The sequence below is a fragment of the Amphibalanus amphitrite genome, unplaced genomic scaffold, assembly GCF_019059575.1.
Source record: "Amphibalanus amphitrite isolate SeventyFive unplaced genomic scaffold, NRLGWU_Aamphi_draft 000136F_arrow, whole genome shotgun sequence".
NCBI lineage: Eukaryota > Metazoa > Arthropoda > Thecostraca > Balanomorpha > Balanidae > Amphibalanus > Amphibalanus amphitrite.
In genome coordinates, this window is record NW_024881631.1 from 97579 (window position 1) to 111009 (window position 13431).

Consider the following 13431-nt stretch of genomic DNA (forward strand, 5'->3'; position numbering starts at 1 on the left):
TGGCTGATGGCTCCTCTGAAGACCTCGCTTTTCCATAAATATCCGATAAATTTGACACCAGTTTTAATATGACTAATCTCACTAATCTTAATTGAACGCATTCCCGATCCCGTCAAATTTCGCCATACCACTCACTGTTTGAAAAGGCCCTTGTTGGTTGGTTGCATCATACTTTTATCCCCGTGCACATCTCCTATCCTGCTGATAAGATTTTATCCCCTGGATAGTATTTCTCGGTTCTCGTCTTCCTAATCTGGTGTTACGGACAGCGACTACAAGCCGGTTGACCCAGTTTCCTGCCCTCATGGCGGCGCGTTTAGTGACTAAGCTTGTTGTGACTATCGGTGCTAAAAGTTCCACGCCGAGGAGTCATCGGTCAGCACGAGGCCAGGCGATAAGACGATCGCGGTGGCTGCGCTGCTAACACTGTATTGCCCAATCTCCGCCTAAAGTGTCGGCTATCTCCTCTAACAGCGAGGCTCCACGGTCAGGTGCCCCCGGGTCCGGGGACCCCTGATGGCACGGCTGGCTGCTCCCTGGCCAGCTATCTGTGACCGATCCCGTGCGTATATCAGCGGCTCCGAGACGGCCCATGCTTCACTGACCGGACCGGCTGGTCATTCAGTGCCGGGCTCGGGATGGGCCGGTGCGTTGGCATGGTTCAATGGTCAGACTGGCAGTGTTCTCCATCTGTGGAGCCGTGGACTGAACACTGTTCATTTTTGTGATTCTGGTGACCAACGGTAGTGCTCCTTCTAGTGACTGCTGGGGAGTGGGGCGGCTGGCTTCTTGAACCCGTATCATCTGCACAGAAGAGCGTTGCGTACCTGGAAAAGTTGAGTTTTAAAATAAACAGTTTGTTCCTACGACAGCACCGCAAAACAAATAGCGGTTTGGAGGTGCACTGGCTACCCGCAGTGACCTCTCCAGTGACCCTGGCCACACCCCGCAGTGACCGCCGGTGCGGCGCGGCAGTGGGCGCCTCTCGGCTGTTTTCCAATCGGCAGCGCAGCTCTCGTCCGCACTCCGCCACCAATTAGCATAACGCGGTAAATCAAGCGCTGGGGGGCGCGGAGCCGTCCTCAGCTCTGCCTCCTCCGTCCCTCTGCCCGCCGCTCGGGGCTCTGAGTGCCAGCCGAGCCCGGCGTGCCGTGCCGCCCGCCGTCCGCTGAGCAGCGTGTCGAAAGGAGCGGACGCTTCTGCCGGCGTCGGGTGTCAGCCGCGCTCAGACTGCGGCAGTGTCAGTCATCCGACGTCAGCACCCGTCATCGGCCGTCATCCGGCGCCGGCGCCCCGTCATCGGCCGTCACTGAGCTCCGGCGCCGCCGTCTGGTGCCACTCTCCCTCAGCTCATGTTTGTGAGGCGAACCAGAGCGCGGCGGGCCCGCCTAACAGGCGCCCCACCCGCCGTGAGATCGGCCGTTTGTGGGTTCAATTGGCCGCAATGGACCGACGGAGCCGTAACGTGGCGTTTTCCATTAGCGAGTGATGACCGCGGGCCGAGCCGGGTGCGCGATGTCGGTCACGGGGTAGTACCGCGGCACGGACAGCCCGCTGCAGCTGCTGAGGGAGCAGCTGGTGCTGCAGCAGGCCGCTGCAGGACGTTGGCTTACCGAGCGAGGGCTGCACAGTGCACAGAGTAGCTAGTTCCAGCAGGCAGCGACTGGCCGCAGCAGCCTGCCGAGGCCCTAACGGCGCAATCAGAGGCAGTTTATTGTCCCTGCAGGAGCGCCGATCGCGCTGCTTACCGTTCGAGAAAAGAGGGCCATAAATATCTGGAAGCGATACTTTGACGAGAAATGGTTATGATCAATGATCACGCTCCCCGGCTGTTGGCTACATGCAGTGTCGGCGCGTGGCATCAGATGCAGCGCTGAGTGGCAAATCAGTCAGCAAAGGCGGGTCCTTTGAGGTGATGGCCACTGGGCATTGAAATATGATTCAATGCTCACATTTTATCGACAGCTCAGGCCTTCTGTAGACTTGTCTCGTGGCAGACCTGGCCTGCCGGCTACCGAACCTGGCTGTAGCTGCCATGCAGTTTATGTAGCTGATGTGGTTTACTGATGTGGCCTTCTGAGTACTGATGTGGTTTACTGATGTGACGTGTTGATGCGGTCAGCTGATGCGACAGCTGACCACTGAGATTCAAGGGGATGCCGGCGCACGACTGTAGGAAGGCGAGTGCTGATGAAAAAGTCACTAGGAACGGCACGCGAAGCATGCCGAGCGACTTGAAAGCGGTGAGATACTGATCCAAACATTTTGTCACTAAACAGAAGTCAAAGAAAGCTTACAGCATGCTGTTGACATGCTATCCATGTTGTCCACGTTGGACAGATACATAGGAGTCGTCTTGGAAATGGTTTACTTTGGATTTACTGAAGGTTTACTGACTGACAACAGCCGAAATTAGCCGGCTGTTATCTCGATGTGCATGCTTTCGCTTCTCCATTTCGCTATAAATTATCCTGCAACTTGAGATATGCAAAGTCAACATTGCACTTGGTGTTTGGAAGCACTAAAACAATGCTAGTTTGGACATCTGCGGCACAGTTCAATGAAGAAAACACGAGTTTCTGTTTCGCAGCGGGAAAAGCTCATGAGCAGCTTGGAAATAGGTTCATCTACATATTTTCACAGTTTGGCTACAATCATCCATACTTTGTTTTCGTTTCACTTTCGCGCTAGTTTCAAGCATTAATCCCATGCATATTAATGCCTACAGATCTCTGAAGCCCGCGGTGACGAGGTAATTCAAATTTGATTGACACTCGAACCGGAAGGCGTCCGCCCCCGGTAGGCCGTAATCAAATTGCGATGTGTTTGTCCCATCCCGGTGCCCTCGAGTGCAGTGGCCTGACGCTGACCCAATCAGTAATCGAGATTTGATATCGTCCGCCTGCAGCTACCTCGAGTAATCACTTCACCGAGATTAGGACGGTCTTAGCCTCCAAACATGATGACGCGGTCTTGATGCCGCCCTGACTCCAGCCCTTCTAGGGTCAGGGCCTACTAAAAGAGTCATCCTGACCTCAGTCTCCAGAGCCGCCCTGACCTCGGTGTCCAGCGATTTGCGCTCTCAGTTCCGTGCGGGGCGCCAGATCAAGACGGTCTAAGATGCATCCGATGTGCCGACGCCGACCACGGGATAGCATGGAGCAATGCAAATCGGGCACGTGCTGGCCAGAGACGCTGAATAAAATCGCTGAATGATTGCACGACTCGCTAAATTTAGTGCTGCACTGAGTCCGGCGCACCTTTCAGAGCACAGGGGGGTGTTCTGTTCAGAGATCTGACGCGGCGGCGCCCCAGTCCGATCTGTGTGCATGCTCTTACGTCCCGTTCGCTGCCTTTTTAGCGAGACGTTGCGTCAGTACCTAAAAGGGCCACTTCCCTTTCATCAGTCTCGGGCAGAGCGTGACTGAGAGCTAAGTCGTGTCGGGGACTCTGGTCAATCGCAGATAGATACCCGCGTGCACCAGCCTTCTTCCAAACGCCCTTCGAGCGCACTTGTTAGTTCGCTCTCTCGGTGAATGATTTTCTCAGTTTTTATGTAATACCGAAAAATGTCCACCTCACAGAATAACTCAGCTTCATATAATGCAATTGTAAATCGCTCAGACATGCGAACTTGAACGACTTGCGAACGAATTTCAGTACATGTGAACTTAACTTGCCAAGCTATCTTCCTTCTATTTAAGACGACACCAATAAATTTTGTTCAATATAGCTCATGACACGTTTACTGCTCATTACGGCATAACTCATGCTAATGCCGTCATCGTATTTCTGGCACCGGGTCTGTGCCATGTGCGGAGCGTTTCCCAACAGGTCAGGCTGGTCACGGCGTGCCGCTGCAGTCCGCGCCGCCTCTCTCCAGCCGGTAATTAATAGGTGGACGGGTCGGTGGGTCCGGTCGCGCACGACTCGTGCTGGACCGCCGCTCGCCGCCCTGCCGCCCGGCCGCCCGTCCTGAGCTCGTACCCCACACGTGCCGCGGACGGCGCGCGCTGTGAGCGTGCCGCGCGGCCCGGCGCGCTGTGAGTTGTGAGTTGCGGCCAGGGCGGGCGCGCGTGATCGCCAGTGATCACCGGTATCCGAGGCGTGATAACTCAGCGGCGATGCGCGCGCGCCGGCCGATAATGGTGTGGCGAGAGTCGGCGGCTCGCGGCCGGCCGTTCCCGGACCCAGAGATGACCATCGCGGAGACGGACTCTCCACTCTGCCCCGGTTGGCGGCTCGGCGCCAGCGGGGTCGTGGCCGCCGTCAGAGCGCCGTCTAAACTGGAGCAGGAAGCGGGCCGGCCGCGCCGTGACCCGGGTCGGCTTTGTTCTCGTCAGTGAGCTCCAAGATCTATGGACGGACGTGGCGAGAGGAGAGGAGTGGTGGTGACCGCTAACAGCCCGTCCCGGTCCGCTCCGCGCCCCAGTGCAGCGGTCTGCGGTCTGTGGTCTGCGTGGTCCGGGGGCGGTGGTCCGCGACCTCTCCGGTCCGGTCCGCCGGCTGAGATCGGGAGGGCAGTGTCGGCCGGCTGTCGACCTCCCATGTCACGCCTGCCGCCGCGGCGCCCGCTCAGAATTGGAGACCGGCGGGAGGCCGGCGCGAGCCGACGCGTGCCGTTCGGTTTTTGTGACGCCGAGCCGGGCCGCTCGTGCGGTGTGGCGACCCCATCCTGCGGCGCGTGCGCTTCACGGATGATTTCGAGTCACCTACCGAATCACGGGCTCCGGCAGAGCTCCGCTGGGTGGGCCATGGCCCCCATTTATCGCCACATTGCACCCAATCTCAGCGCGCTACCGTGCGGTTATTCGCCGCAGCGTTTCAACAGACGCCGCCTATGTGGTTACAGATCCATTCCGCTGCAGCTCAATCAACGTCTCGTCATAATTTCATCCTTAAATTGTCGTGATGGCGGGGTGGCGGTGAGTGCCGGCCCGCCACCTCAGTCCCACGATAAAGGCTGATGGTCGGGTCGGCGGCGGCCGGGTCACGCGCCGATTATGGGTCGATCTGGGCCGGTCGGTGAGGTCGGGTCACGGCGCGTTCTCCCACTATCCGTCAGCGGTCCGGTGCGTGATGGAGCAGCCTGCCGCCTCCACCGCAGCTCATCCTCCCGCTGGCGACTGGGTGCACCAGGTTCTCCGGCATCCCCAGCTTCGGAGTGTTGACTGAGAGAGCGTGTTTTTCTCGCAGCGACGGAGGAACTCCGTGAGGCTCGATAGAATTTCGGGGCACTCGGGCCTGGCGGAAACATTTGACAGGTCGATGATCTTCACGGTCGATCCATCAGAATCCCAGTGACTGATATCGCCGATTAAGAAACTATGAGAATGAACCGAAACGGCATCGTTTCGGGCCACATTCTGTTGGGAGTATGAGCGGCGAGGGCCTGGGAACGGCCGCAGATGACGAATCTGCGGTGACTGCGCCGTTCGGGCCGCCGATGTCACGGGTCACATTCCGTGCGCCGGGAATGTGCGCGGCCCGGCAGTGACGCGCCGTCCCTGATGGCAGCGCGATAGGAGCCCGGAGTCGCCCGGGACCGATCGGCTGTCACCGGAGCCGGGCCCGGATGTGACGGGACGCCACCGGGGACCTCCTCCCGGCCGGTCAGCGGAATGGCGGCCGGCGACACCGCTCCTAAATCTCACAGGATGCCAGAGACGGCCATGAGTCAGACAAATCCTGGAAACGCTCTGCCGAGATTACCGCAAATTCAAACGCTAGGCCCCTCATTACGACTTGTATTTCCAGATTCTCGCGACGTTTATATCATCGTGCAGCTCCGAGAAGCCCGGAGTTGCTCGGCCGGCGCGGCGGGAGGGCCCGGTCGGTAACGGTTTGGGGCTCGGGGTGACGAACCCTCCCCCCGTCTCTGAGATATGTCCGCTGTGACAGCTGCCGGTTCGATGATGTCCACCTGTCAGCTTGTGGACACAGTTTGATGGGATCTCCCGTCCCACCGCCGTAATCATAGAGCTGGAAGTGATGATAAATCCAGCCCACGCTTTATTCAGCCGGAAGCAAACACGTCAATTCTTAAAGTGTTTTATCTGTTTATTTGCACGTAGGCGGCTCAGTACATCCGAGAGCCATTGTCGGATTTATTCCCTCTCCGGCATTGATTTAAACAGTGGCCCATCCTTGACCTGATCGACGACAGCCCACTGCTGCCGGTCTCAATGGGAAGAGGCGGGCTAGTTACCGGCAGAGTTATTGCACACGTATTCATCAGGCCGCCCTCGCCGGTAATGTTGACCTCCGGAGAGCGATGGGGGCGATCGGTTTGAATTGCTCCGGCGCCGTGTGGGAGCTCCGACCGACCGGAGCGGAGCTCGGCTTACACCACGCGCCGGCTGTCCCTGATCTGCCGGAGCTCCGTGGAGCTGTCAGAAGCGGCGCCCAGAACGGCTTAGACTGGCTCGGCATTTCCGTGCCGTCTCTGTGTCAGATTAGGGCGGCTTTAGTCGAACTTTCAATGCTAAAGCTAGAAAATGACTAAGAAACATCGCGGTGTAAAGTCAAAATAGTCTATCAATGTACGAGTATTGCAAACTCCACAGACCTTGACACTTATTGTTATACTGTGAAATCCTATGTAAGCCAAATGAAAAAAGAACTCTTTTGTCGTTCTTACATTTTTTTTTCTAACATTTCATTTTTTCTCAGAGTACGTTGTATGTAAGAGTCAGCTTGAAACCCCAAGCAGCCGAGCTCTTCATCTTTTATAAGCTGCCCTACCTCCATAGAAGCTATCAAGTGTTTGTTTTGTGTTCTTTTAAGCGATATGAGACTCTAATGAGGACCAGTGTTGCATGACTGACCAGTGACGCCCGAGCCATGACTCAGCCGTCGGTCACTGTTAATTGGCACCATTAACGACGTCAGGGTCTGTTTTCTTTCTGTTACTCTGCTCATTTACCACATTGGTGAATGGTTGGTAACAGCTAACATGAGGCGTAGAACGGAGGCTGGTAGCAGCTTATTAACGGCAAGCGTTAACTCATGACATGTTATGCCTCGGTCGAGTCGGAATGTCTTTTTGACTATAAATGAGTACGTATCAGAACACTTGAGTCTGGTATCTAAAGCTAGGTTTCTACTCGACTCTCCAATGTGTCAACTGTTACCAGCCTGGTCAAATAATCATAAGTTACAACCAGATAACCATTAACAACCTCTACTCCATTCATTCAATGTTTCATCTGTCTACACGACCCTCATGATCCTAAGAAATGAACTGCGCTATTTTCCGAGCGAAAACGACCGAGACGACCGGGCCGCTCTCAATCTGCATGAATAAACCGTGCTGATAATTGTGCCGGCGCGCTGGTGGCCGGCGCTGTGACAGGTCATATCTCACTGGTCGTGACCTGTCGGCGGCCGGTCGAGCCCTGCGGCCGCCGCCGCTCCGACCGGGGTGAAAGGAGCGCCGCCTCGCCGCGCACGCCGCGCCGCCGCCGCTGAGACGAGCACGGCGCGCCAGTGCGTCACAGTCGTCGGCGGCGGCCGCGCGGGTCGGAGCGGAGTGTCGGTCGGAGCGGCGAGCAGCGCGGCGCGGAACCGAGTGCTGTGTACGGACGGACGGCCAGCGGTCAGCGCCGGCAGATCGCGAAGTGAGACAGGGAGCCGCCGGACCGGCCGCTGATGGACGACCCGCAGTGTGGTTATCCGAGCATCAGTGACTTGTTGTGACAGAAGTGGACCGCGGTAGCCGGCACCGACCAGTGTTTTGTGCTCGCCGAGAGACGGGTGCACCGTCGGACCGGGTGGAGACACGCGTCTGACACGCCAAGGACGACCTGGGACACCCAGTCTGCTTCTGTCGAACGCTGAGATTTGCTGAGTGCGCATCCGGGTGCTTTTTCATCAAGGGAGAATAGAAGCTATTTCGTATTTTTGTGAACCAAATGAGAGCACATTAGGTCTCAGATATTACTTGATGCGTATATTATAGCACCAAAAGTATTCTTAGAGCATCGCTGGTAGCGAATAGTCTGAGAAGCATCTGGCAGTCATCTGGCTTCGTTAGCACCCTCGTCACTTCAGCGTGTTTGTTTTAAGAGCAAGCGCATCCTGGTGCCTGTTTGATCGAGCATGGGTGCTAAAAGCTAAAGCAAACGACCTGACAGAGGAGCATCAGTGGAAATTCAGACACATTTTCCACAGCCGTCTGTCTGTTCGATCGTGGACCCCCGTTTATCAGGCCTGAACTGAGTGGCCGGCTGACCGTCCAGTCTGAATGTCGCCGTGAGTCCCTCCGACAATGTCAGTCGCTGGCACCAGCCATGTCGCGAACCATCATCCGTATCTTTGACGCGGGCAGCTTCGACTCCATCATCTGCACGTGCGGCCGGTGCAAGGACTCGCCGGCGCGCGGGTGTCACCACACGACCAGCATCGCCATCGGACCGGCGTCTGGCGCCGAGACTCAGTCGCTGCCGCCGCCCTCACCACCCTCGACCTCGCCGCCGGCGTCCCCGCTGCCGTCAGTGACATCGTCACTGTTCCTGGACCTGTCGTCTCTGCCGCCGCCGCCCCCGAACTCCCCACCACCCCCGCCCCCGCTCCCGAGTGACGGAGAGTTCGACCGGGACTCGATCGACCCCGACTCCGAGTCAGAGTCGGAGTCTGAGTCGGACTCAGACGCGACAGTCGGTGAGACTCGGAGTGACTCTGAGTCGTCCACTGTGCACGGCGGAGACAGCTGCTCGTCAGTCGGTACGGACCACAGGAGCGTCCCTGGACGTACCCCCGGAGAAAGCCCCTCGCCAGAGCACCTCTCCATAACTCCCTCCTGGCACGAGCCGGACGGCGGGGGTCGCGACCGGGCGCGGACGCGCGGCACGATCGGCACGAGAAACGACCGCGCCGACTACGATACGGGCTATCACTCCGTCAAAGACGTGGACATAGACGCCATTCGGATCGTGAAGGCGCCCTCGGTTGCCGCGCTGATGACCGAGCCGATGCCGGCCGATGTGGCCATTACATTCCCGCTGCAGAGGGAGCGGACGGCGCGCGGCCTGGCGCTGCGCCGCTGCGAGAGTGTCGGATCGGGCGACCTGCTGCGCGGCGCCAAGCTGAGCTGTGTGACACTCAAGAACAGGATCCAGTCGGCGCTCAGTTTTCGGACGGATGAGGAGAGGGAGCGGCCGCGCCGCCCCGCCTCCAGGTGAGCCCCGGGGCGGAAGGTGCCGTGGGACCGCGGCGCACCGCCGCCCCCGACACTTACACACTTTCTACGGCCGCGGTAATACGATTCCGGGTGCGCGCGGGTCAATCAGACCTATTAAAAACATATCGGGTGGGCGGTGCGGGTCGGCGGACGGCGATTGCCCCGGTCCATTGTAGGTTAATTGAGACGTGTCTCTCCCATCCTTCCACCCACAGCGCCGGCCGTTTCCGCCCAGAAACGCTGGCGGTCGTCTGAGGTGTTCATCAGATGTATTCTGATCGCCAGATAACTGTCTGATGAGCTCAGACACACATGTGACAATGGTAACGATCTCTAATGGACGGAAGAGTTCACCTTTACCTCAAACGATTCCGAACAAAGACGGATAGTATCTGGATATTGAACAAGGTCGTAGAAGGCCAAGTGCCAGTATTATTTGGGATCTACATACATTGAAAACAATTCTCGCCCATTATTCAGCAATCCATGGATTGTTTCAACTGACATAACAGCAGAAGAGAGAAAGTCGTGAATAACTGGATATCAAAATTGAACGCAGAAGCGGAAGTTTTTTCTTTTGTCCCGGGCTTTACCAGCGTTTCATCCCACTTCGATGACCCAAAAATTAAGTTCGTTTCCTCCTAGTCGTCCACCTGCCACAGTCCTTCACCGAGGTGTTAAGTCCGGTCTCCAGTCATGACCCGGCGCCCTGGGCTGTATTCTGCGCCGCACCTCCTCCCGGCGCCACACTGGGGTCGTCTGATACGCTCTGATGGATCGCGCGCCGGTGATCGAATTGTTTTGTGCCAGCTGCGATCCATCTCTATATAATGGCGAGCGACGGGCGTGGGCCCGGGCCGCGGCGGGTCGCCCATCCCGTGCCAGCTGTGGTCAGAGGAGGCAGCACCTGTGCACCAACGGCTGAGCAGGACTCGTCGCTTGTACTTCGCCAATGTGCCACGACGGGGACGTGTTGCTTAGATCAAAACTGCAGACAGGTAGAAGTCTCCTTGGAGACTGGCGTTCGATCCTGAGCAGTCACCCGGCCCAGCCTTGGCAGGCAGCCGGTGCGGAGGATATCTCACACCGTGCGATGTGGCGCCGCTTATTCTGTAGTTGTTCTGGGTGAGAGTGGTCGATACCATCCGTAAACTCGAGGCTGTGAAGTAAGTGGCGACCCTCATCCGTCTGCCTCCAGGTAACACGAAGTGGCACAGTGCTCCGTCATGTACGCTCTGTGTGCCTTTCGCTAACCGATAAAATCTCCACTTGTCTGGTTTTGATTACAGTAACAATTACGCCATCAATTTACCTGTGAAAAGCTGTCAAATTTGGCCTCGCAATATTCATCAAAAGCTGTATCTATGACCGCATCTCGGGAAAAAGTAACACGCTATGGGAGATTGATTGACTTTGGCTTTCAGCCTCCCTCTCAAATCATGCTTTAATGGTCGTGTAATCCACCGCCGTCAACACTGCCTTCTCAGAGGGTCCTAATGGGAACCGGGACGGAGTATTTCACGAGCCGGTCGCCCCAGCCAGCGGCCGCCGCCGCCGTGACGGGGCGAGGGTCGCCGCAGACGGCCGCCACCGGGATCCTCTGTTGTGACGAAACGCAGTCTCCTGGCTATTGTGCTGTCGAGTGTGCGTCGTTGAAGTCTCGGGCGCGGTCGGTCGGGTCGGCGCGGAGTTGCACCGCGCCGGTGGCCGAAGTGGGCCGATTCTATCTGCCGCGGCCGGCTGTTTACGGGTCCGGCGCTGACACGGCCACCACAGACGCACTGCACGCACCGGCACAATGCGCCGGCCGGTGCCATGCGCGGCGGCCGGAGAGAGTAAGCGGCGGCCACAGGGATTGGACGGCTTCCGTCCCGTGGCCGCCGGGCCATTGTCTGCGCCGCTCAGCGAGACAGTTTTCTGAGACAGCGCTGTGGAATTGGCCCATTCCTCGCACCATTGAGCGCTGCCACGGACACAATAGGGAAACTCGCATCGGTGGCACGTATACGGCTCCATTTCAGCCCGCGGCCGGCTCTGGCCGGGCCCAGCCGTCGACTCTTGTTCAAGCATGGAGTCGTTAATGGATCAGAGTCAAGTTGAGCTGTCAGGACGGCACTCTCAGACAATGCCAACGGATTTCGTAGTGACGTGGTAATTGTATGCAATTAATTCTCTTCGGACAGAAACTGTCACTGGCCGCCATTGTCTTTAAACAGTTACGGTTTAAGTAAATTGAAACTGGACAATGTTGTACTTTCAAAATTAAGTCAGCAAAACGTACGATAGATTGTCACCTTTTCTGCTCTTGGATACTCTACCAACTGAAATTTCTGGCAATGGTTGACTAATTCATGGGATAATTTTTACCTACCATCATTCCTTGAAGTAACAAATGACTGTAAAATGTAAATAAACAAACGGGAAAGCAGGGTCTAAACATCATCAGTCAGACATAGAGATAGACCCTCGTGAGAAAGCTATTAAATTTTGGAAGCTTCAACTGTTGGGCTCACTCCACTCTCGTTTATGCTCGCACGCACATTCACTCATAACGACTAAACGAGCTGCTTTTCTGATAGGCTTGCTCAATATCTGTGATTGGTCGTATTTAAACAGTATGCTTTAAACCCAGGCTTCACTAGCAATGCAACAGTGGGTTGTACAAGTAGCGAAACTGCTCCATTTTCCATACTGAGCTGATATTAAATTTCGTTCGTGGAGTCACTGCTCAATGGAGCGTGACACGTTTATTCTCACGAATGAATAAGTGCATTATAATGGAGTCGACCCTGGCGCTAGGTGCACCTTGGTCGAGTGTGGTAATGACTCAGCACCTGGCGTCGGGGCCAATCTCCCCAACTAGGGAGAGGGTGGCAGTGTCTTGCCTTTTCGGTTAGTTAATAAAGAAGGATATGTCGGGTCACCCGATCTGCATACGGCGCTTCGCACATCGCGCTAGCTGCTCTGCCTTAAGTTCCTTCTCCCCTCCCCTCCCCTCCCCTCCCCTCCCCTCCCCTCCCCTCCCCTCCCCTCCCCTCCCGGACGCCAGCGCGTGCCTGCAGCGGCGGGACAGGTGCGGGCCCGGTGATTCTCGGCATTAGCATGCTGAATTCATTACCAACCCGCTGGAATGTTTACCCCCGTCGCCGACCGAAGCTCCGGTGTGTGTGAGGAGAAATTTGGAAATATCGGCTCTAATGTTGACCACAAACAGTCGCTGACGCCGGAATGGTAAGCAGGCGGCCGTGAGAGAGGGTCGGCAGTTACCTCACTGGTGCTGCGTCCCGAGCGGGGATGCTCGGCCGCCAGAACGCGATGTCATGAGCCCGGCGCGCATCCCCCATGGACATTATTGTGAATGGCTTACCGCGATTATGTCTGAAAGTGAAAGGCCCTTACATCAAGTCTTCTTTCGGTGACGCTCTGGCTCTTCACAATGCGCTAATAGCGCCTTTGTTAGTGGAGAATTATTGCGGCAAGAAAAATACTATCATCATTTGCGACTATTGCGAGTGACCGTGAAGCACTAAATTCCGAGAACCTGGTGAACAAAATTGGCACTGATTTTCCTGGTGGTTTGTTCTATCGTGCTCGATGCTTTGTTATTACGTCAGTGAATGTAGCGTAAGCCGCTCATGGGCTCGCAAGTTTACTTCCTGCTGCCGTGCTGGAACGTATACGTCATTGATGCCATCCAGATGTGGAAAAATAGCAAAGGAATACCTCACCTTCAGAATTTCCATCATTCAGACTTTAGGTTTCCTACGTTACGTGCCGGCATCAGTCTAAATGACGGAGATTAGGATGTCGCGGTATTTTCCACCCGTGTTTTACACCGGGGTGTGTCCGATGTAAGGTCAGTGTGATCTCATTATCTCCGCACGATGGTATCGGAGCCAGTTTAGTGTGATTGTCGCGTCGTCTCGGTCTCTGTATCGGACCCGGTGACCGCCAGTGAGTCACCCTCCCCTGACGTCAGCTGTCGTATATGTGTGACACGTGTTTCTGTGCTCCTCAGGCCCGGAGAGCTGAGTCGGACCGGCGGCGCCGACGTGGGCTTCATGCTGCGGACCGCCCCCGTCCCCGGCGCCGCCCCCGCCCAGGGGCTGCCGCCCGGGGCGTCCGTCTCGACACCGGCCAGAGACCAGGTGGCAGGGGCGGCGGCCGCCAGCCCGGCGCCCAAACATGCTCCCGTCACTCAGGTAAGCAGAGCTCTCTATCCGTTCCAGTGACACAGGTAGGAAGTCTGT

General features: G+C 56.8%; 1 protein-coding gene across 2 annotated transcripts in view; it reads left to right on the forward strand.

Annotated features, from left to right (window-relative positions):
* The window catches only part of LOC122382266 (ankyrin repeat and BTB/POZ domain-containing protein 2-like), a 96064-nt gene that overhangs the window by 46797 nt on the left and 35836 nt on the right, over positions 1–13431 (forward strand). For both annotated transcript variants that reach the window (XM_043367371.1, XM_043367372.1), the window contains one exon: positions 13200–13383. In XM_043367371.1, coding sequence (XP_043223306.1) covers positions 13200–13383 — 184 coding nt within the window. The remainder of the gene's footprint in view (positions 1–13199; positions 13384–13431) is intronic.